Raw genomic sequence first — 25,380 nt, forward strand, 5'->3', positions numbered from 1 at the left:
ATTTGAGTGTCTGCTTTCTGTTCTGAAAACAGAAGACAAAACCACATAATTTATGGGTTTGTCATGCAGATGATATAAAATGGCATTGCCTCTGTTGCATACAGGATATGGCACTTGCTATTTTCTCTGTGTATAGTGCCTTCATCTTCCACAACCTTCCACACTAAAGCTCCTGGTTTCCTTGAGTACAACTAGCTCTCTCTTGCCTTTGCACATGCTGTTCCCTCAAGCTGTAACACTCTCTTCCCTTTCCCTTTGCACAACTAACCTGTAGTCTACCTTCAGGATTGAGCTTGGATATTGTTCTGTGACATCTTTGTTGACACCCCTAGACCATACTGTGTCCTTCATTTATGTGCCCATGGAGCATCCTAACTTCATGCCCCTATCATCCTGTATTCAAATTGCCAGCTAACTTGCCTGAATCTTTAGTAGGGTGAGCTCCCTAAAATAAGTATGTATCTTGTTCACTGTTGTAACCATGTCTTGCAGCAATGATCTTTCAAGAGTCAATGCTGATGAAGAAGCATTTCACACTTTTTTCTACAAAAGAGAGATACTCGGTGTAATAATAATAATAATGTGATTTTTAGGTACCCCCCTGCACCAGGCATTGCACTAAGTGCTTTCATGCATTATCTAATTTAATCATTGCGGGATTCCTTGGGAGCAGGTACTACTAGCATCAATATTGTACTGACCAAGAAACAAAAACTCTCAGAGTCTAAATGACTTGCTCAAGGGCATGAAGCTCTAGGTGGTGGAATCAGGGAACAAACTCAGGTCTGCCTGACACTGACAATATTTTTTCTCAACAAGTGTTCCACTGTGCACGTTTCCTGGAGAGTGAGTATATTAATCACACCTCAATGAATGTTGTGGAATAAATAAGCACATGGATGTGTATACACAGTGGGAGCCATAAATGTTCATCTCTTCAGTGATTTAATCCAAAGCCATTTTTCCTCTTTCTCTTTTTCAGTTTATTATTTTCTAGTGAGCATGTAAGAGGGAGTAATTTGATACTAAGTCTATCCTTTATTTTGAACACCAGAAATTAAATGTTCCCATTACTTCTTAGGATGTTTTCCTTAAACTATGTCACACTCAGAGCCTGAGTGGTGAAGACAGAGTGATATGTACTGGGCACGTGCTAGAACACCTGCGCCTCAAGAGCAGGGATGGGTTTATTTATCCTGGTGTCTCCTGGCATGGTGCTATCCCCACTGTAGACAAATGATAAACACTTCAGGAATGCGTTATTAAAGAAAATATGAACTTGACTTGAAGAATTTGTAAAGGCAGTTTAGAAACTGTAAATATCAGTCATCCAATGAAACTGAAAAACAAAATAGAGGGTCTTTCGAAAGATAGTATCTAGAAGGAAGCTTCAGGCAGTTCTGGCAAGCAGTAAAAGTGTGTGGGTAAAAGTAGACAAACCAGGTAAAACCAGACATTGACTTGAATTTGATCAAGATTTGGTAACTTACTGAATATGAGACATTGTATTCAGATCTGATTATTTGCTTTATAACTAAGAACTTTCTTGTCACAAGAGAGAACTCATCTTTTTAGTAACCGATAGTTTGCACATCAGACTGAGAGAAAATAAAGGTTTGGTTTATGTGAAGAGGACAGAGCAGTCTTCAGCTCTAATGAGGTCCACTTCCCTGCCTAACGCAGCTGAGGGCTTCCCATTGCCATCATGTTCACACTTCAAGCTACTTTCCATGGCATAACTCGTTCTTCAGATCTTTTCCCTCATCCTCTCTCACTCCCACTACCTCCTCATGCTCCAGTCCTACTAAATGTGATGTTTTTCCCCAAATATTATGTTTTTGTGTGCCTCTAGTCTCCAGACCTGGACTGCCTCATTCTCTAACTAGTGACTCTCCATTCATCCTTCAAGACAGAGATCAAACATTACTGCAGCTTCTGGTGCCTTCCGGCAGAGCTGAGTCAGCCAATGCTCTCCAATGGCTCCCACTTGGGCATCCATCAGTCTCAGGCTGTCGTCATGCCTCCAACCAAACCACCAAACCCTCATGTCCAGCCATTCTTTCTCACCTGTCTTTGTACCCTCTAAACAGCCCAGTTAGGCCCATTTATGGCACAGGAATGTTTGTTGCTTTGAGGTGTAATATGTCTCCCTCGTATTTCCCTCCTGCACCAAGCAATGCAAAGAATGATAGAAACAGAGAAACATTTATTTATTTAAGTAAACACTTTCTATTACCAAACACTGGTTCAACTCTGTATTATATATTTAACAGTGGATAAAACAGATGCCATGCCTGCCTTCATGGAGCTGCATTCAATGGGCAAAACACAGCAAAGAAGTTACAAAAACAAATTCATTCTAGTTCATGGTGAATGATGAAATGGAAGAAACAAGAGTGTGTAGGGGAGAAGGGGAGAAGTCATGGGGAAACAACGTGAGGTGAGGAGTTGAAGGAAGTTCTGTCCGAGCTAAAGAACTGTAAGCTGACAGCTGAATGGTAAGGAGTCCAGAACCATGTTCATGCATAAAGAAGGCTCATTCAGATGTCCTGGCATGCAGACAGGCTCAGCATGACCTTCAAAGACCACAAAGCCAGGGTGGCTAGACTGGAGTGAGCAAAGGAACAGTGATTCTAGATGAAGCTGGACAAATTGGTGGGGAATAGAGAGTAGAAGGCCTAGTCTGCTGAAGTAAAGAGAGTCACTTTATTTTAAATGCAGTGGAACCCAGGGGACAACTTCAAGCCAAGAATGGACATGGCTGGAATGATATAGTATTAATATTTATGTTCTAAGCCATGATATATATATAAACATATTTATTTAACTATAAATAATAAATATAAATAATATATATAACTAAATAAAAATATAAATAAATATATATATTATATATATATTTAAGTTCTGATTATCTACTTGGACAACACTTGCTCACTGCTTTACTTTTCCCTTCATTCTCCTCTCCACTGGGGGGCTCCAGAGATTGTCAGAAGTATCTGGCCTGGTTTGTCTCCCAAGTAACTTTGTGTGGCAGCCTCCTCAGTGTCTCCAACAGCTATGTTTGAAATAGGAACACTAGCAAGAGAGAATAAACAACTGAAAATAAAAGATTAAAACACAATCAGCTCTTTGAAACAGGTCTGCATTTGATAGATTGCATGTGAGACAGTAACGAGAATCACTATTTTTCCATAAAACCTATGGTACGCCAAGGCTTTACAGGACTAGATACATTAGGACTGATTAGTTTTATTTTAAGCAAAAGTGACTGTACCAACAGAAGAAAGATTTATAGAACAGATCTGAGAAGTACTGGGGCAGAACCTGCTAGCCTGCTAATTAAAATGACAATCTTAACAGTTACTAGTTTCTAAAGGCTTACTCTGTGCTGTCTAGCACCATGTTAATTGCATTAATGTATATTTTATCTCATTGAGTCCTCCACCAACCATAGCTGTTATGAATGCCCATCATCCGCTTTACTGAAATTGGAAAAGGCTCAGGGCCTTTAAGTGACTTGCCTAATATCTCAGAAATATTAAGTGGTGGAGGTGGCTTTTGGATAAAAGACTGCCTGACTCCAAAGCCCTTTATACTAACCAGGACACTAAAATGAAGAGGCTTCTGGAGACTTCTGTTCTAGTCTCAGCCAGCTTTCTTGCAATTTTGGTTTTCCTGGTGATAAATGGTTCTCATTATCTCCTGGGAAGAGGTAATAATACCAATCCAACAAATCTGTAGGAAATCTCCATGCCATGAAGATAACTCAAGTGTTTTGTAAACTACCAGATATTACACAAAGACAATGTATTTTCAGCTGCATGCCTGATTTTTGCCTTAAAAAGAATGCCCTCTCCAAAAAATGAATTCCTTAAGAATACTTTTTTTTTCCTGAATTTGGTTGCCCTCTTTCAGAACTTGACTCCAATTCCACATTACATGTTCATTTAAAGCATCTGTTCCTCTCTCAGACAGGTTCTTCATAAGGTATTGACAACATAAGGTAAGTTTCTATGTGGCTGTGTCACCAACTCACTGTGCAGCTTTGGGCAAATCCCTTCTTCAAGATCCCAAATGCAAATGAGAGAGTAGGTTTGTTGAAGTTCAAGGTTATTCCAAGTTTCAAATGACTACAGTAGAATGTAGTCCATGGCTGAGATAAGAGCAAGGAGAGAAAAGGGGCTAGCTCATAATAGGATACCAGAGCTACTCTGAAATCTTTGTTTCATGAGTAAATTATGGGGCTCTTGACCATAAGGTGACCACTGACTTGTTCGAAAATTTCAGCAGATATAATAAGATGCATCAGACACCATTCTAGGAGCTGCTACTAAAGATGCTGAACAAAGCCAATGTTTCCGGCACTCTGTGCAACGCTACATCTAGATAGACCAAAACAGGAGTCTGGAAAAGACATTTCAGCCACAGATGCATTTTGTTTGACCAACACAGTTTTTAACATTTTCTAAACTTGCCAATGTTTTTAAATAATGGGAGATTTCACACAGAAGTTCTCGTTGCTAGCTTCTCTTTTAAAATCTGAATATTTGGCAACACTGAGCTGGCATTTCCACATGGCAGGGAAACACTGGAGCTGAAGAGAAGCTGTCTCCAGCCCACCCCCAGCCTAGACCTCCACCCTCCATTTCTGCCCTGCTCCACGAGGGCCCACGATCCCCACCCTCGCCGTCCCAGAAAGCAACCAAGTGCCAATTCTCTGGTGTCTTGTGCATGTGTGACAGTTGGGTTAGTGGGAAAACAATAAAAAGTTATTTCGACCGTGTTGATTATTATAAAGGGGAAGTACAGAGAGCAGCCACGGAAGAGAACATGGAAAGTTCCAGTGGGATTGCCTTCGTGTCTTTGTTCCTGTCTCCTGTCCTCACCTCCACACACAAAGGTCGAGGCTGACAAAGGTGCGTGGGAAAAAACCGGGGGAGAGGGGTGCTGCAAGCAGGAGACCTAGGTCTGGAAAAAGTTCTATTGATTGTACTTTACACTCGGCGAGTATTTTCCTTGTCCATGCCTCAGTTTTCCCAGCAGTCGAACGAGGAAATCTGCTAGACCAGACACAAAAGATCCTTCCTGTCGGGTCCTAAGAAATTCTCAATCCTCTCTTGGGTTTCCCGCAATACCCGACTTAGTCTTAAAGGAGATCTCGCCTTTCCCCATCCCCGTCTGCCGGCCCGTACCGCCACCCCCAGGTCCCCATCCTCGGCGGCGCTGCCGGGGCGTCTCGGAGGGGAAGGGGGTCACTTCAGGAGAGTCGGGCCTCGGTCTGGGAAGTTGGGGCGCGCTCCGCGTGCGGCGGCTCGGGACCGTGCCAAGGCGCCTCGGGAGCCCCGCCACCGGCTCGGATACGCGCCCGCGGCGCTGTCCCCCGTCTCGCCCTCCCCCGGCGACGCACCGACCCCAGGGGGCTGTCGCTCTCCCAGGCGACCGCCCGGCGGTTTCTGGGGAGGGCGGCGACAGGGGACGCCCGCTGGCTGGCCGCTCCCCGCTCCCGGCCCCTCCCGGAGAAGCTGCGCGCTCGGGCGGCGCTCGGAGCCCCGGCAGCCGCAGGTGCCGCCCGCCCCGGGCCAGCCCCGCGCAGCCCCGCGCAGCCCCGCGCAGCCCCGCGCAGCCCCGCGCCCGCCGCCGCCCACCGCCGCCTACCGCCGCCCGCGCCCAGACAGGTAGGCGCGTTTTCCATGCTCTCTCCTCCGCTCCGGGAGTCCCTCTGCTAGCCCCAGTGCCCCGAGTGGAAGCACCAGTCCGAGCTTCTTGAAGGAGAGAAGAGAGAACCAAGATCTAGGTGAGTGGTGGTCTAGATTTTTATTTTTTAAAATAAACCTGCATGTTCAGGGCGCTGCTGGGAAGCTAGGAAGTTAAAGGGGAAGAGAAATAAGACAAAGACAGGCGGTCAGGACAAGCCACCACAACCAGATAGGTCTGGGATCGAGCCCAGCTTCCTAGTTACTGTGTACCCCCACCTCGTCCGCCAGCCTCTCAGGGATTCAGGTCCAGACCTAGACAGACTTCAATAAACTGGGTGGAGGTAAGCGCGCGAGGTGTTTCGGACCATTGCTCTTACCCAGCTTCTAAACCAGCAGAAACTGCCTTTGATGGTTGGCTTCATCTCCACAAGGATGTTTTCCCCAAGCCCGAAGGATTTGAACATTTACACAGAAAAATAAAATGTGGTGCATTCACACCATGGACTGCTCTGCGGCCCTTAAAAAGCAGAAGTCAGAGCTTCAGAGACCAGCATGCCTAGGTCACAGAGGTGTCGTGGTAAATGATCACAGTAAGATGCAAAGTGTACCTACTCATTCATGTCATTTAGGGGACTTATTTTAAAACACACGGCATGTTGTAAAATCATAGAAAGGGGACTGTAAAACATATACTAGGTTCGTGATTGTGTCTGTCTTTGGGAAGTGTGAAAGGGGAACTAACTTGGCAGGAGGGTTCAGGTGGAAATAATGTTTACCTGTAATTTTTAATATATAAAAATGAGGAAGCGAGGTGGATGAAATCAATGTGACAGAGTGGTATTCCTCACATTGTCTTTCTTGCTGTGTTTCTGAGTGTTTCTTAGTTTAAGAAATTCTGTGTTTCAAATGCAGACTAATTTCTGTGCACACCCTGTGGCAGCGAACCTAACAGTTCCATCAAAGTGGCAACTTTCTCGCATCACAACATGGGTTCTTCAATTCCTAAAGACAACACCTCTTAGCTAAGTGGCCTTAGCTGCTTAGAAAAGCTCACCTGTTGACAGCCCCCCAAAATGCAGGCCAAAGATCATACGTTGGCCTGAGAGAATGAGTCCGCGATGAATACTCTGGTAACTGGCCAGGTCAGGGTAGAATCTAAAAATTTTCTGTGTCCTTATAAGACACATTTCTTTTTCCCTTAGATTTTTCTATGTTTAGGATGTTGGTTTGCATGGGTCGTCACTGTCCTCTAGACATCTTCGGACGATGCTCGTTTCACTCGGCAGACTCAGTGCCAAGAGGTCAGGATAGGTGTGGGTTTGGCGGAGGAGAGTCCTGTAGCTCCTCTGGGCCCCATGCAGCAGGATGGGAAAGACGTGTCTCCATTTTCCTGCCAGAGACGGTTTCTTTCTTTCTGGATATGAGGGAAAATTACCTAATTCGGTTATCCCCTTGGGGAGAAAGAGGGAAAGACCGTTCTAAACTGGATGGGGTGCATTAGGTCCAATGGAGAGGTCCATCCACCTTGTCTTTCCCCAAACAGACACAAAAGTGGTTTCCTGTTGACATATGTCCTTCCCGCTAAAAATCTCTGGATCTTTGGTGAACGAAATTGTCTGCACATCAGGATGGCACCCTGAAATGTGGCAAATTGTGATAATATTTCTCTCTCTTTCTCTGCCTTGACAACTTGCAAGGTCAATGCTTGGTACATCTTATGCTACAGGAACACAGGCTACTTGAGAAAGCCTGAGGAGTGAAGAAAAATGTAAGAATGACAGGATTGGGGCGTAGTGTGAATATTGTGTGTCTTGAGGTTTTACGCACAAAATAAAAGAGAATGTGATCCCGGTCTACAGTGTTAAAAATCTCAACTCGTTAAAATCATTGTTCTCTTTAGGACCAGTCTTCTCTAATGTGATCTGTGGTTCAGTCTTCCCACTATTCCTCGCTTATTCTGGGCTCTAAATACAATAATAAAACACACAGAGCACCCCATTTGCTACTCCCTGACCCACAATGAAACACTAAGGGCATCCCACTTGCTTCTTCCTCATCCCCTTTTGTACTAAAATTAAAAGCCCTTTGTTTTTTTAGAGAGCATATAGAGTTGAGGTTTTCTGTCCTCCTGATGTCAATAATCCCCTCTGGGGTTACTCCAGCCACCTGTTACCACCTGCCCCCACCCATACCATTTAATTGGTTGCTTCCTAATTGCTGACTCTTTCTTTGCTCTCCATTTAATGATTCTTTTTAAAGTCCATAGGGCACTTTGCCAACAGTTGGCTTTTAGTATGAAAAGTAGCATTTCCTTAATGAGTCTGCCTTCCAAATGCAGTCTTTACTTACATTTTCCTAATGGGAAAATGAGCTTTTCTTCTAGACTTGCCTAGGATCTTCTCAAGTTCTTTTTCAGTAACTCATCCTTCCCCCAGGTTTGCTTGGGACATTTTCTTAAATTCAATCTCTAATCTGTATTTCCGTCATGTGTGAAAAGTCCAAGAGGAAACCAGTGAATAGATGTCAAAAAATCATATATAAGGAAATACAGCTACTATTAAAAATCGTATTCTAGAGGTGGCTGGGTGGCTCAGTTGTTAAGCGTCTGCCTTCGGCTCAGGTCATGATCCCAGGGTCCTGGGATCGAGCCCCGCATCGGACTCCCTGCTCCGCGGGAAGCCCGCTTCTCCCTCTCCCACTCCCCCTGCTTGTGTTTCCTCTCTCGCTGTGTCTCTCTCTGTCAAATAAATAAATAACATCTTTAAAAAAAAGTATTCTATTCTTTGCAAATTATGTGCCAGACATTGTGCTAATTGCCTTACAGACATTATCTCATTAACTACATCACACGAGCCATATCTGTGCCATGCATGAGATTTGCTGAGACCATATAGCTGAAATGAATTTTTAAATACTGTTTTGCATAAAATCTGGATCTTCACCCCTTTTTTTGTCAGATCTGAAGATCTGGCCCCTGGGCCCATGTTTCCACTTGGCAACAACCTTTTAGATCTGAGAGCAGTGACTTCTTTTAGATGGAGCCTGGATTCTCCAGGTCACCAGGGTCCCCACCAGGCACTGATGTCTTCCACCTGGTCCAGTGTGTGCACCTGCATTTCTGCCTGGCTCTTGTAGGCATGGGAGCTTGTGATTCCCAAGGAAGGCACTGTGGTTTCTGCCATCTTAGAGACGAAAGGTCGAGTAACTGGCCCAAAGCCATTGCTGGTGTCCATTTTAGAACGAGAGCTCGGGATGCTGCCTCTCCTGACCATTTTCAGGGAGAGTTTTCAAAATGAACAAAGCCATAAAAGTACATTTTTTCAGGGGTTTTAGCTCTTACATACATCCCTTTATTTGAGTTTCAGAGTGGCCAACAATCATGGACCACTTATGCTGTGAAAATACTTATAGGTATTGTCCCAAATCACATTTAACTTGCCTTTGAGGAGAGGATCATCATCAACTTCAAGTTCAGGGGAAGGGGGAAAAAAAGAAACACGTTTAGTGAAATTCAGCAGTTTGCTGGTGAGGTAAAGCCCAAACTCAGACCTTGTTCTTTTTACATTGTCATATCTTCCAGGGTAGGAGGAAAGAGGTGGGATATGTATTTTTATGACCAAAAAATTAATAAAGTTGTTGATCAAACATCAAAAAAAAAACCTTAACAGATAATATATTCTTAAAAATATGGAGAGTCACAATATTTTTATTATATACTTGACCAGATTTTAAACTTGTTTTCTTACTTAGAGAAATATTTTGCTCCCTTCCTTCTTCGTAAGTCTAAGACCACTCCCCATGAGGCCACGTGGGGGGGGGGGTCTCCCAGACACCTATTGTTCTCAGTGACTTGTGAAATTATCATTTTCAATCACAAAAAATTCTGCTCTAGAGGTGCAGATCAGATTAATATTGCAGCCACAGTTCTGTACTCAGGGTTCCTAGGGCACACTATATTGTAAGGATGCCATTTCTTCTTCTCTCCCAGGTATCGAGCTAAGGCTTCCAGATCTGTTTCGAGGGAAGATGAATGTTTCTGCCAGGAGAGTTTAACTGGAGGATCTGGGTCTGGGAAGACTTGAGCATGGGAGCCAACACCTCAAGCAAACCACCAGTGTTTGATGAAAATGAGGATGGTAAGAAATATGTGATAACTGTATATAAAGTATAGAATTTTGCAGAATTCAAATATAAATACCTTGTTTCATAAGTGAGTCACGGTCTAAGACTTAAAAAAAAAGAGAACTACAAGAGTAAGCGTGAGGACCTTAGAGGCTAATAGCTGCCTTTTACCTTCCACTTTCCATGAGACCTTGAGCAGTTTTCTTAATTACGACTATACCAATACCCTTTGTCCAAAGGGAGCTGTAGATGGGCACCTGGTGGATAGAAGACCTTGAAATGAAATGATTTGTTGTTCTCTGTGCTGTTTCCCTGACAGCTGGAGTTACCCCTACTGCTAGTTATTGTAGAAGATTTCTTATAATACCAAATTGCATCTGAATGATAATCAATACTCATTATATTATAGAGTGGAGTCATGCAAGTAGGAGCATTCTGAGCTTCTACCAGGCATGCTTCAGGGTCCTAGACAAATTTCACAAGGCTGGGTCATAGGAAAATGAATCCGTATTATTGGAGGAAAGGGAAACTTTCAAGGTCAGGCTCAGTAAGAAAAGAAATAAAAGCAAGGGTTGGGCGCCTGGGTGGCTCAGTTGGTTAAGCGACTGCCTTCGGCTCAGGTCATGATCCCGGAGTCCTGGGATCGAGTCCCACATCAGGCTCCCAGCTCAGTGGGGAGCCTGCTTCTCCCTCTGACTCTCTCCCCTCTCATGCTGTTTCTCGCTCGCTCACTCTCTAATAAATAAATAAATAAAATCTTTAAAAAAATAAATAAATAAAAGCAAGGGTTTTCCTGATTCCCCTGCCATCCCACGGTGAGGCATGTCAGAAGAAGACATGTGCCACCCATATCACTCTTCCTTCCTAGAGTGGAAGCCAGAGGCCTCTCAGAGGGAGGGAGTTCTGCTGATTAGACCACAAAGGAAAAGAATGATGAACTGAAATTCAGGAGTTCTGAGCACTGGTTCTACTCCAAGCTACCTATGGGGTTCAAGAAGTTTACTTATTCACTCTATCTTCAATTTCCTCAATTAAGTGAGAAGATAGGGTAAACTTGAAGGTTGTTTTCTCTCTCTTTTTTTTAAGATTGTATTTATGTATTAGAGAGAGAGCATGCACATGCATGAGGAGAGGGAGAGAAAGGGAGAGAATCCCAAGCCGACTCTGCACTGAGCATGGAACCTGACGTGGGGCTCGGTGCCACAGCCCTGAGATTATGACCTGAGCCAAAACCAAGACTCATATGCTTAACTGACTGAACCACCCAGCGCCCTTTTGAAGGTTGTTTTCAACTCAAAAATTTAGTTTTGAGATCCTAAAGCCACTTTGCAAAAATTATGAAGCAGCATCTAAGTCAGCCAGGAAAGTCTGTTGTGTTAGAAAGTAAATGTGCTGAAAAAGAAACTGCAAATAATGGTGGTTCAAACAAGATGGATACATTCTTCTTTCTCAAGTAACAAAATAGGTAATGTCAGCAATGTGTGGCTCCAGAAGGCTGCTCCTGCAAAGCCTGCTTCTCTCCTGTTCTTCCCCCTCTTAGTGTCACTCTCACCCTCCTGCCCCAGGACGCTCCCCACCACATCGGCATTCCAGCCACGGGGAAGGGGTCAAGTTGGGAGACTGAGCCCACTTCCTCTGAAGCCTCTGATCTGGCTGTTGCTTATCACTCTGGTGGGCAGGGCCATACCCAGTTACAAGGGAGACTGGGAAATTTAGTTTATTATTTTATATGGCCATGAACCTTCTAAAAATAAGTTCTGTTCTGTTACAAAAGAAGGGGAGAACTAGCTGTTTGACAGCTCGTTATCAGAGGACAACTAGAAGCTTGCTACCATCTCAGTCTTGGGTTCTTTGGATGGACTCTTCTAAACACAAATATCTGACTGTCCCTGGATGCCCTGTCCCCAGTCATTTACTGTCAAGTCAAAGGTGCATCGTTATTACCTGTACAAAGTGTTGCATGGGAACTCTGAATTACACATTTAGAAAATGGTCTTAGTAAACCATTTTTCCACGCTTATTTCTGTCACCTGGCTTTGCTTTATCCAGTAGTAAAGGCAAAGATCTAAAGACCAGTGATGTTACTTGATTTTTCCATCTCTAGAATGAAATGACAAGTAGGCTTGGATTTCACTTGTTTGGTTCACTGTACTCCCTGTGGATTCAGAGATAATGTTGGGCATGAGGCCACGGAGAAGAGAGCAGGAAAGAGAGGCCACGTTCATGTTTGTAACTTGGGAAGGATATAACATTTTAAGGTATTAGGATAGCCTTATAATGAGAAAATAGAAAGCTGTCTCAATTTTCCTTAGTTCAGCCAGCCTTTCTTCTCATGGCGTGCCCAAGAAATCTGGACACCCAAAGTATTGAGGCAAATGGGAAAGAAGGTACCACTTTATGAGTACCTTTGGGGGACTCTGGAGTAACTAAATTGGGGTAAAGTTAGGCCTGAGGAGCAAGGCTGTATGTATGTATATATGTATACATATATATATGTATATATAAGATTTATTTATTTATTTGAGAGAGAGAGAGAAAAAAAAAAACATGCACGAAGGGGGAGGAAGGGCAGAGGGAGAGAATCAGGTCAGGGCTCAAGCTCATGACCCTGAGATCATGACATGAGCCAAAACCAAGTCGGACGCCCGACCAACTGAGCCACCCAGACACCCCCACAGGTCCTTCATAACCCCTTGTAGGTCACCACCTTTTAGTTGTCCAGCCCCCAGCCCGGTGAGGTCAGCCTACCGCAGTGCCCATAAAGAGAAGAGCTGAGCACAGCAGTATGTCTGTGTGCCCCAGGGGTGAGGCTCTGAGTCTCTCTATGCACACAGTTGCCAGGCAGAAGTAGAAGGGCAAATCCACCTACTAGGAGCCTGTCCCTCTGCTGGACAAGAGGAAGAGAGCTGGAAACAAATTGGCCCCAGCCGCCACTGTGGAGCTCATGTTCTGATGGTGGAAGGCAAACAATAAACAAGTAAACAGATACATAAACAGACAACTTGAGACAGTATTCAAGTGCCACCAAGGTAATGACTCAGGGATCTTATGCAGAGGGACAGGGTGATGGTGGAGAGACCTCTTGAGATAGAGTATGGTCAGGGTTGGCCTTTCTAAGGAGGTGACAGAAAGACAGGAGGCCTTTCTGAGGTGAAGCCTGAAAGAGGAGAAGAAGCCACTTCTGTGATGACATGAGAAGAACAGTTCAAGTACAGGAAACTCAAGTCCAAAGTCCAAATAATGACAAAATCGGAAATAAACAGTTGCCCGTATCTTAACATTCTCATGGATATGAGTTTGTATATTATGAAAAGGGAGTGTATTTAATTGCCATATTCACTTGTTTGTTTATAAGATCACTGAGTTTTGGGAGGGAAAGAATGACATTCTGAGCATTCATTTTTTTTTATCAGTGAATTCTATAAAGTTGATTCGACTCCTTTCATAGCTCTAGATTGAGCGCAAGGTAAAATTTTATTTGACTGCTGTAAAGCTTCTGACCAAGAAACAAAAACAGCAAAAAGCACAGACTAATCAAAGAACATTAATGCCTACATCATTTTCTATCTCATTTTTATGTAAATAATCAAACTGGGCCAGAATCTAGGGCACTTAAATGAGCCAATTTAATTATTTTAAAAATATTGCTGAAAGAATCCCAATACGTGATGAAAAAGTGTTGAGTATTTCCTTCAAAGTATTTGCTGTTCCCAGTATACAGATTTGAGAAGAAAATTTGAACAAATTTTCCCAAATAATATTTCAAGATTTCTCCTGGAAAAGTGTTTTGATTCGCTTTGAGGGTAATTAAGGACTAAGATGTTACCGGGTGTCCAGTAAAATATGCTGTTCTTGCTGGAATTCATCCGGACATTTTGTATTTCATGTTGTTCCATCTGATAGTGAACTTATAGAAACATCCTCTGAGCTGTTTATGGCGATCTACATCAGATGGAAACAAAGTAGATTTATAGTGCTGTTGAGTAGAATAAGATCTGCTTCTCTGATTACTGTTATCTTTTGCAAAGTAGATCTCGAATTATGCTAGTTTTGTTTTGTTTTGTTTTGTTTTGTGGCCTACCTTTCATATTTTAGTACAAATCTCAGTCCTAACTACTTTTTTTTGTTTTGATAAAACATGCATAATAAAATGTACCATTTTTACCATTTTTAAGTATACCTACAGTTCAGTGGCATTAAGTTTTGGGCAACACAGGGGTGCATCATCTATCTCTAGAATTTTTTCATCTTCCCAAACTGAAATCTGGTACCCATTACACAGTAACTACCCTTCCCTTCTCCCCGGCCCCCTGGCACCCCAGTCTTTGGCAGCCATCTGTCTACTTTATGACTCTGTGAATTTGACTAAGTGGGATCATGTAATATTTGTCCTTTTCTGTCCGGCTTATTTCACTTAACATAATGTTTCCAAGGTTTATCCATATTAAATCATTTATCAGAATTCCATTCCTTTTTATGGCTGAATACTATTCCATTATACGTATGTATCACATTTTGTTTATTCTTTCTTTAGCAGTGGACATTTGGTTGTTCTACCTTTGACTATACTGTAAATAATACTCCTATAAATGTAGGTGTACAAATATCTGTTTGAGTCCCTGTTTTCAATTCTTTCAGGTTTATACTTAGATGTGGAATTCCTGGATCATGTGGTAATTCTTTAATTTTTTAAGGAAACACTACACTGTCTTCCACCTAATTAGGTTTTGTGTTTTGTAATCGAAGACTGCTTAGCATAGTTGGTGAAAGCACGGGCTCTGCTAGTAGAAACACATACACACGGGTTTAAATCTCAGCAGCACCATAGACTGGTGATCTAGGTGTTTCTACAAGAAAAATCAAAGGAGACATGTTCTGATCACCCATCATCAAACACAAGAGTCAGTTTGACTAATTATAAAGTGTTCTGAGGGGACTTGAAATACCATGAAAAAAAAAGTCCCCAAACCTAAATAATTACTAGTGAATTAATGTGGGGGAAAAAACGCCTTCCTATTCTGCAAGTTACTGAACCTCTGTAAAGCTTCAGTTTCTTCCTATATAAAATGCAAATGATAATCGGGCATCCTTCCTTGGGTCATTGTGAGGTTACAATAAAACAATGCAAGTAGAACACTCAAGTAAGGTAAACACCCAATTAATGCTAGTTACACCATTATTTACTAGCAGAATCTCTTAGCATGAGCTCTTTGCTGTACTTCAACTTCAAAAGGAGCAAAATTGATTAGATGCAGCTCTTGTAGATGCCATAGTTAATATGACCCATTCACAATTCTATCACTGAAATTGAACTGACAGAATGGCAGATTTCATGGATTCTCTGAAAACCTATATAACACCCTTTAAAAAGAAGCCAAGTTAATGACTTCACAAAACCATAATCTCATCTGGCTTCTCTTCCATCTCTCCCCTGGGGTGATTGTATTTTCATTTAAGACAAAATCAAAAACTCAGTAGGCTGAAAAATCAATAAACTTTACTTTTTCTGATTTAAGCCCAAAGCTGACTAGTTAAATAATCCCATTTGATCAACAGACACAGTGACAAATGCCCTCCCCTATACTCAACTACTACATGGATACTCTGAGAAATGATTAACGATATGAAAAGACATTGTAAGTTTCCTGAAAGTAAAGAGTAGGCTTGTGATACTTTTTAATGTTTGTAACTTTTTCTTTAAATCTGCTTTATTTCCTCTGTCTGAACACAGTGTTTTTGTTTTGTTTTGCTTGGGCTTTTGCGGGGGGGGGGGGGGCTTGTTTTATTTAAAAAAATCAACATTTGAAAAGCCTGATCATTGAGGTTTTCAAGGTGATTTAGGCAAAGAAACTCTTGAATAACAGGGGAAGGTAGACTTGTTTATAATTCAGGGCCTAGCAACAGGAGAGGTCTTGCAAGCTTTGTTAATAGTATGTATTTCTAAGCATATACAAAGAATATAGGGGTGATAAAATTGATGTAATTAAGCCAAGAGACAATTTTCTTCTGGAGTGTTGTAGCTAAGAAAAGTTGGCTTTAGGTTAAAAGCTGCTACAAAAAGTTCATCCGTGCCCTGCGTTTGCAGAGAGAGCCAAATTATTGCATTATTCTTTGAAACTTGCTGAAAACTCAGTGTTCTCCTTTGATGTGGCAACACTTGTCTCCTAGGATGTGTGACTGATTCCATTTTTCCTACATCTTCTTTGGTGGCAGAGGCAATGGGTCCTTCAAAATGTTGGGCCAAAATATTTGACCACAGATTTGCAATCCAAAAGAAATGGGAGGTTACTGAATTGATTCCAGCAAGGAAGGACTTTGAAAAATCTCCTTTGTATAATGTCTATGCATTGTGTTCTGTACCTAGTTGGAGAGGCAAATGAATTTCAGACATTCCCCTCTCAAACGTGAGTCCTGTTGTCTTATATTATTCACTATTTTATATTAAAATGATTGGGAGAGTATAAGGAGAATTTCTCTTGTGAGAATTGGCTTCTTAAAAAATTAAGGCATCTTGGACGGTCTAACATTTAGTTAAAGCATCTGTCATAAATAACCTCAGCTCCACCGGTTTATAAGAATGGGTGCTTATGGGGGCTTTATTCCCCCCATTCCACGGGATTGGAAGAGTCAGGGAGAAACTAGACAGCCAAAAAAAAAAGACCTCCAAGACTGCTAGTGCTTTTGATTTGCATGTTTCCTGAATGTTTCCTGAGCAGTGAGTTAGGAATACATATTTAGGAGAATCCACTTAAGCTAATGCAGTAAAGCTACATCCTGCCTTCAGAGATTCACAGTGCTTATTAGCATGTTAAAGACTCTGAAAAGTCCTATAATATTGAAATCTCGGGATTCTGATATTTTTCAAACTCGTCTCAAAATGAAACCATTTCTGTAAAAAATCTTTTAATATGTTGTGACACCTCATATTCTGGGGATCTCAACTTGGGAAGTGAAAGGTCATGATTATATCTCTTCTTTCTCTGTTGGAAACATGGTCTGTTCCCATTGATTTTTCCCCCCTCTGGTTTAATGGCCGCAGATTATGACAGGCGAAATCTCTACGGCTAAAGAGTGATTATGTTCTGCAAGGTTTTCTCACCATGAGTTCTTCATGGAGCACAATTCATGTTTACTCAGGTTAATGAGTTAAATACTAGGTAGCTCTGTTTTACTGCGAGATGTTGGATGTTGCTGGTCCAAGTAGGAATTGGATTTGGAAACAGTTCATTTATTCTTTATTGCTTTTTTTTATGAAAGAACACTTTAGTTCAGAGTATCTTATGAATAAATTGTGGTGTGTAGTTGCTTAGTATTAAATAACACTCAAGTTATGCTAACTTTTTATTTTTATCCAAAGCTATAGACATTTTATTCAGTTTTCATCTTGAAACTACCTAGGTTGAACTCACTAGGGCTGTAAGCTGGTTTCAGTGTTCAGAACATGTGATTGGTACTCCAAGCCTCCTGTCTCCAAGGAGAAAGGCAGTGAAGGAGGATCCAACATCTGCTGAATGGCCTGGCCGCTGCCAGCTCAGTGACCTGCGTGAGTCATCAGTCTACCAATTGAGGTTCTACACATTATACAAGGGCTTCAACTGTGCATTGCTGTGTGACCAGTCATGGAAATTTCATTTGGAAAGAGCCGCAAAAAGCCAGTGATAGAATAATATTCTTGTTAAACTGGGACAGCGAGCCCTGTTTCTATGGTGAAAAAACTGAAAAATTCACGGTGATAGATTTTGAATTCAATAGACCAGCACTTGCTTTATTTTTTTCCTCTTAAGCTATTTCTTCTTCCCTTTCTGGAGTCATATTTACAGTAAAATAAGTCATGTTAACCTTGTTTTATACTCGAGTAGCCTGTGTTTTTTATTTCTGAGAATTACTTCACATAGGGCTTGGCATCCTTTTTGTGTGATGGGCCAAAGAGTAAATATCTTACATTTTGCAGGTCAGTCTCTGTCACAGCTACTCAACTCTGCCATTGTGGCATGAAAGTAGCCACAGATAATGAGAAAACAAATGAAGGTGGCTCTCTTCCAGTAATATTTTATTTATGGGCACTGTAATTTGAATTTCACATCATTTTCACTTGTCACAAAATACTCTGTTTTTTTTCTAAGCATTTAAAAATGAAAAAGCCATTCTTAGCTTACAAGCCATGTAAAAATAGATGGTGGGATGGATTTGGCCTGCAGGTCAACCCCTGATCCACAGCATCCTGCAAACATTTATTCACATGTTCTGTGGACCCCTCTCATATCCATCCACATGGCCCTCTAGCTTTAAACTGAGAGGCCAGGCAAGGAGACTGGTATCTGTTCTCCATAGATGCTTAAAGTCACTCTTCACTGACTCTCTCTTGGTTGATCAGTGTGAGCCAATGGAAGTATACTTGGGCCAGAAAATCAACTGTTACAATGGATCAAAGGTATTATGTTTATAATATATATTATTTGAAAGTCATACAGACTAGGTTCAAATAAATGGGTACCACCCTGTAATTCATCTGAAATATCACTAGGTGGAATTTATTTCCTATTAGGGGCATTTCTTCAACTGAGGGGCATCAAACAACCGGGCGGTGTTGATCACCCCCATTCTACCCCATACTGTTGTACTTTCCAGTTTAAGGAAATAGCCAGTGTATTTTTGACTTCTGAGCATATTCATGAATTGGGGTTCAGGCAGCAGGAAAAGAAGCCGTTGGTGCCCATTGCTTGGTCTTGGCACCAGTAATGGGTGTCAGTAAATCCCAGACGCCCTGGGGCAGAGTTTCATAAAAAGGAAGTGCTGACTATGCAAACAGATGCCATCAATTGGCCTTGGAGGCTGCTTCTCTGGAGAAGGCCCAAATACATCTTTAAAGGACCTGCCAAGCTCCACATGTATTAGTGGCAACCATTTGCTGCCAACCATTTGGGAAGATTAAGGGTTGGTGAGCCAGCTAAGTAATTTTTCATCAGGGGATCACAAGTGATATGTTCTAGAGCTGACCTTCAACTTCAGCTAGTATCATGGTGTCACTTATAGGCTAAACCAGTGGCTCCCAGACACCCTCTCTGGACAAATGCCAACCTATGGCAAGGCTTTTCTTCGTCTATGGTGAAAGGAGAAAAACGAGGGCAATGCAATAAGCTTCTCAGAAAGCTTATACCACTAAAAATTTCAGTTCTAAGATTGCATGCTCTCTTGTGTGTGTGTTTACTGTTTAAGGATTGTGGAAATAGAAATTTTTTTCCATAGTGAGAACTCAGTAAAGTGACCTGCTTTTCCAATCCCCAGTTTTCTTGTCTGTAAATGGGAGCTCATAATTTTATCTGCCTCATACAGTTTTTGCGGGAATAGAAAGTGATTATCCAGGGGCAACTGGGTGGCTCAGTTGCTTAAGTATCCGACTCTTGATTTCAGCTTGGGTCATGATATCAGGGTCATGAGACTGAGCCCCACATCAGGCTCCACACTCAGTGGGGAGTCTGCTTGGGATTCTCTCTCTCCCTCTACCCCTCTCCCCACTTATGCTTGCACACACACGCACTCTGTCTCTCAAATAAGTAAATAAATCTTTAAAAAATAAAAAAAGCAACTATCCATAAAAAGTATATAGCATAGTGCCTGGCACATAGTAGCTGCTCAATAAACGTTAGTAATACCATTATCACATTATCATAATCACCTGAATTTTTTAATGCTCTTATATGGCAAGTAAAATATAAAATCTACCCAGTGTTGGTTTTCCTTTTCTCCTTAAGGTGATGGGATTTTCCCATCTGTAGCGTTCAAACGTATAATTGTAACTTTCAGTGAGTTCTATGTAGATCATTTACTTAGGTGGCTGAGATCAAAAAAATGATCTATTTCCATCAGGACAGTATTTAAGTGAAAGACGGTTCTCTGGGCACTATAGTAGTGTAGGAAGGGAGATGGGAAGCTGAGGATTGAGTCAACATTTATTTTCAGTATAAAATAATTGAGATTCACTGATGATCTGAAGGGGGGTAAGAGGGAAAGAACAAAATCAAGAATGAATCCTAGGTGTTTACGTGAGTAGGCAGGAAGATGGCTGTGACACTTGGCTGACATGAAGGTGGGGCACTGAGGGGTTGGGGACATGTCCAGGCATAGTCACAAGTTCTTGTGAGGGCACATAAAGTGACCGAGAGACTCTAAATCATGGTGTCAGTTAGGACTCTGGGACTGAGCAGCCAGTGGTTAGTGGGGAAGCCCAGGCTAGCGGTCTGAGGATATGGTTCTCAGTTCTATGGGGACTGAGGAGTCCGGGCTGGGAGAGTATGTGGAAACAAAAGCAGAGAGGACCCCCATTATTGAGAAGTCAGGCAGAGGAAAGCCATCAAGCTAAGGAAAGTGAGAAGCGGCAGCAAGTGAGGAATGAAAAACCATCTATCCGGAAATTTAAGAGAGAAGAGTCTTTGGAGAACGAGGGAGTAGTCACTTTGGCTGAATGCTCCTGTGGGTTAGAGGCCAGTGAGAAATACCTATGGGATCAGGCAAGCAGGAGGAGACTGGGGACATGGACGAAAGCAGCTCAGTGGGATGTGGGGACATGAGTCAGACTCTGGGGGTCTGGGGGGTGTAGGGGAGGCAAGGATGTAGACACAGCAAGTGCCATCAACTCTTTCAACAAGTTTGGTCTAAAGGGGAGCAGAGGAATGAGCCAATAGCTAAAACTGAGTATGATGTGAAGGCAGAAATTGTTTTTTAAGAGGAGATACTAAGCTAAGACTACAAGTCTAAGCTCTCTACCAATATAAAGGGAAGAAACTAGGAAATCATGTGAGCAGGAACCAGGGCTGGCTCCAACCTAGTGGGACCAGGGCAGGTACACAGGGCCTTGCCTTCAGAAGTCTCTCACACTTGGGTGGAATGCCCTGCAGTTGCTGCCTCTGAACTCTGACCAATTTTATATTTGAATTTGTATTTGTGAGGTCTGATGAGACAACAGATCATGCCACAGGGGCTTGAGGGCTAGGCTCCCATGGTGCCGCCTCCCCAGGAAGGGTTCTAGGTCAGTCGATCCTGGTACCACCTTCACCTCTGCCACCCTCCATCTATGACAGAAGTCTGGGTGGTGAAGCAAGATGGATGGGGTGGGCACCCCTGTGACATACCCAAATGGGGCATGGTGGTGGCTGTCATTGTCCCAGGCTGGCAGTTTGTCTGGGAGGTAGCCAGCTAGAAACTGTCTCTTGGACCCTCACCCATCCACATCTTCCTACCCAGATAGTAAATATGTCACCTTGTTCAATTTGGAAGCAAGTGATGTGAAATGCACTCAGCACACAGTAACATTCTTGTTAGGAGTAATGGGAGAAACCAACAACCATCATGCACTTTATCATTGGCTCAGTGTGCAATTTACGCATGGCAGGACCAAGGCATAGGAAGATGAAAGCACTGACCTGAAATCAGAGAGCCATAGAGCTAGACCCTGAATCTTTTCAAAGAAACTCTAGGCCCAATGTGACCTCTACCTTCACCTCCGCTGGAACTCACAACTTATCCCTTAGACCACATGGTTACTGAAGTGTTAGGGGTTCCACATATTATACTTTCCCTTGTCTGGCATGAATTATGCAGTTCATCACTACTCTTGAGCTTTGCTTGTCTTCTGTTCATCAAAGACAATAATTACAGTGATGTTCATGTCTTTCTCAATTCATTTTACCATCATCATCACTCATTTTTCAACCTGTTTATATCAACCTAATTTGTTTGACACCTGGTGGGATAATTTTTATTTACTTTTACAAAATACTGAAGTCATTACCACTTTGATAACTTTTTCATTTTCTGTCCAGGGCATATATAAATTACCAGAGAAAATATTCTAAACTCAGGCTTCGTTAAACATTAAGAAAATTTGTTTAATTCTTAATTCCTAATTGTCAACTGGAATTGGCTTGCTTTCCTCACTGGGTTTCTATCCAAGACTATGGTCCCAATATTCCCTATGGTTCACATTTTGTGGGGGTATCTAACATAAAGACAGATGAACATTATTGCAGCTGTTTTTAAGAAGTATGTATTTTAAAAAAAAGGAAGTATATATTTAAATGTGCATTTAAAAGCACATTTTATACCTATAAAATTAGTACATCTGAGTTATAGAAAGCTTGGAAAATATAATTAGGAAGGAATAATTACCCATAATGCCTCAACGCATTGGTAACCACTGATAACATTTTAGGGAGTTTGCCTTTGCAATCTCCATCCTGCATCCTTTCTGGCATCCCTCATCCCTCTCACTCACTATGCTTTTCTTCATATTTGTTGTTTTAATTGACTGACTTGTTTTGTTGTTTTTTCCTATCACTAGAAAAAAAAACTCCATGAGAACAGGGATTTTGTCTGTTTTGTTCACTTTTATATCCTCAGTACCTCCTTGTTGAATAAATGAATACATTAATAGTCTTATCTTTCTTCCCTGTGTATAAAAGGCTTCTGATGTATTTGAGATGATGCACTGTATACATCCGTATCTTCATTTTCACTTACATTGTGAGTAGCTTATCCCAGTTGTGTAAAATTTGTTGATTCTTGAAAGTATAATTTATTTTTTTAAAGATTTTATTTATTTATTTGAGAGAGAGAGAACACGAGCAGGAGGAGGTGGGGAGAGAGAGAAGCAGACTCCCCACTGAGCAGGGAGCCCAACATGGGACTCGATCCCAGGACCCTGAAATCATGACCTGAGCCGAAGGCAGACGCTTAACCTACTGAGCCACTCAGGCGCCCCCTAAAAGTATAATTTAGTGTCCATGAAATTCTGCAACATGGACATACTATGATTTATTTAAATGTACAGTTTTAAACATACCTAAGTTCTAAGATACAAAGGAATTCTCAGAGTGCAGTTGCTTTTTTGTGATGTTGAATAGTTGTTTAATCCTGAAAAATATTTGGGTGATCAGAAGGAAGAGATACTTATTTTGGAGTATTAAATTATTGTATATAAAATAATACTCAAAGCAGTTTGGTTGGTCTATTTAGACAGGATTAAGTATATTATGTAATAAATAAATAAATGATAAATAAACTTGAATGAGGTGTGAAGGATTTTGCAGCATTTGTTGAAAACTGACTTTTTTAAAGAATTTTTTTATTCTGGAAAAATACCACATAAAATTTGTCATTTTAAATATTTTTAAGTATACAACTCAGTGGTATTCACAATATGTGCAACCATCACCACTATCATTTCCAGAACTTTTTAATGCTCCCAAAAAGGAACTTTGTACCCATGAAATACTAACTCTCCCATTCCTCCTCCCTCTAACCCCTGGTAACTCTATTCTTTCTGACTTTATGAAGTTGACTCTTCAGAATACATCATGTAGGGGTCATCATATGACATTTGTTATTTCAAGCCTGACTTGTTTCCCTGAGCATGAGGTCTTTGAGGTTCCTCAGTGCTGTAGCACATGTTAGAACATCATCCATCCCTTTTGATGGCTCTATACTCTTCTACAGTCCATGTATACCACATTTTGTTGATCCATTTATCTGTTGATGAACACTTGGGTTCTATGCTATTATGGATAATGCTGCATGAACACTCAACATTAGTTGAGTGTACAAGTATCTGTTTGAGTCCCTGCTTTCAGTGCTTTGGTGGATATACCTAGGAGTGGACTTGCTGAGAGAGAACTCTTTGAGTTCAACCATTACAGGTATCTACCATGTGGGTCTGCACTTACCCCTCACGTGATGGTGGAGAATGAGCTTTCTGTTCCCTTCAGCATACTTTTCAAGAAGGAACCCTGTAGTCATCTCAGGACTATGTACCCGAGTCCTTAACTCATACATCACTGCTAGACATGCCAGAGCTTTGGCTTATCCATACTGAAGGAGCTTCTGTCTGCCTCCAAAGCCCAATGACAGTGTTTGACATTTACAAGGTACTTGCTCATCCTTTTCTAATGTGACTCTTTAAGTAATTCTGAGATATGAGGAAGAAAGTGATCATCATCCCCTTATTTGGATAAGAATACGAGTCTAAAAATGGTTTTTAAAAAACACTAGCCAAAGTCACTAAGCCAGTAAGTAGTAAAGAGATGGCTGTTTCTGGTTCCTAATGTTAAGTTCTTTTTTGTAAAAAACAAAACAAAACAAACAAACTCTATCCTATGAATGAGAAAAAAATGCAAGCAAGGCTTCAGGGGAAGATGATGAGTCAAACACTTCCCTCTACTTCCATACCCTAAGAACTGGCAGCGTCATGTGCCTCTAGAAGGACAGGTGAAGGGGGAGGTCTAAAATAAGGAGGATTGTTTGGATAGCTGTATAAAAATTGATACTGTCCCTTCCACCACTTTGTCAAAGAAAGAAAGAAAAGGAAGGAAGGAAGGAAGGAAGGAAGGAAGGAAGGAAGGAAGGAAGGAAGAAAAGAAAGAAAAAGAAAGAAAGAAAGAAAGAAAGAAAGAAAGAAAGAAAGAAAGAAAGAAAGGAAGAAAGGAAGGAAGGAAGGAAGGAAGGAAGAAAGAAAAAGAAAGAAAGAAAGAAAGAAAGAAAGAAAGAAAGAAAGAAAGAAAGAAAGAAAGAAAGGGAAAAGAAAAAAGAAAAGAAAAGAAAGAAACATGCTAGTCCTTTCCACACAACACCATTGTTTATCCTCTGGAGAAGATGGTCTCCTAACTGGGAAGACCCGGTGCACCAAGGACAGGGGTGCCTCCTGGAAAATGGAGGGATCGATCAGGTACATGAGTGCATACTGGGTGCCCAGGGGTGCCCAGGCCCTCAGCCCTCTTTTGGTTCTGATATCACTAGCAGCTGGGGTCTCACCCTCCAGACAAGAGGATAATAGAGGTTTTTTTTTTTTTTTCCTGGAGATTTTGACCAACCTAAGAAGGAAGATGTACAGTTACCGACATGGGAGTATTCTGAACACAACATCCTAGCCATGGCTCTCTAGAGTGAAGCTTACTTTGGACAAGACTCCCCCACAGTCTCGGAACTTCTGAAAAGGACTTTAGGTCTCCACACTTAAATATGAGTAGACAACAGAGGGTTTTCAGGCACATGGGAAAGACTTCTCATAAGACAGATAAAGACTAAGTTTTGAGCAGAAAAAAAGCAACTTAAGGAAAACTGTCAGAGAAATGTTAAGAAATAACAACTATTGGGGAGCCTAGGTGGCTCTATCGGTTGAGTTTCTGACTCTTGATGTCGGTTCCGGTCAGAATGAGATCCAGCCCTGAGTGGGGCTCTGCGCTGTGTGGAGCCTGCTTAAGATTTTCTCTCTCCCTCTGCCCCTCCCCTCTGCTCCTGCTTGTGTGTGCATGCACTCTCCCTCTCTAAAAAAGAAAGAAAGAAGGAAGGAAGGAAGGAAAGAGAGAGAGAGAGAGAGAAAGAAAAGAAAGAAGAAAGAAAGAAAGAAAGAAAGAAAGAAAGAAAGAAAGAAAGAAAGAAGAAAGAAAGAAAGAAAGAAAGAAAGAAAGAAAGAAAGAAAGAAAGAAAGAAAGAAAGAAAGAAAGAAAGAAAGAAAAGAAAGAAAGAAAGAAAGACAGGCAGACTTTTTTCGTTAAATTTTTTATTGTTG

General features: G+C 41.7%; 1 protein-coding gene across 1 annotated transcript in view; it reads left to right on the forward strand.

Moving 5' to 3' along the window:
- The first annotated feature begins 9,729 nt into the window (after positions 1–9,729).
- STK32A (serine/threonine kinase 32A) overlaps positions 9,730–25,380 on the forward strand; it is a 121,153-nt gene continuing 105,502 nt past the window's right edge. The window contains exon 1 of the mRNA XM_028119126.2: positions 9,730–9,835. Within this exon, the coding sequence (XP_027974927.2) occupies positions 9,730–9,835 (106 nt within the window). The remainder of the gene's footprint in view (positions 9,836–25,380) is intronic.

Source organism: Eumetopias jubatus, unplaced genomic scaffold, assembly GCF_037043125.1.
Source record: "Eumetopias jubatus isolate StellerSeaLion01/CBP00866 unplaced genomic scaffold, mEumJub1_p1.0 scaffold_5, whole genome shotgun sequence".
NCBI lineage: Eukaryota > Metazoa > Chordata > Mammalia > Carnivora > Otariidae > Eumetopias > Eumetopias jubatus.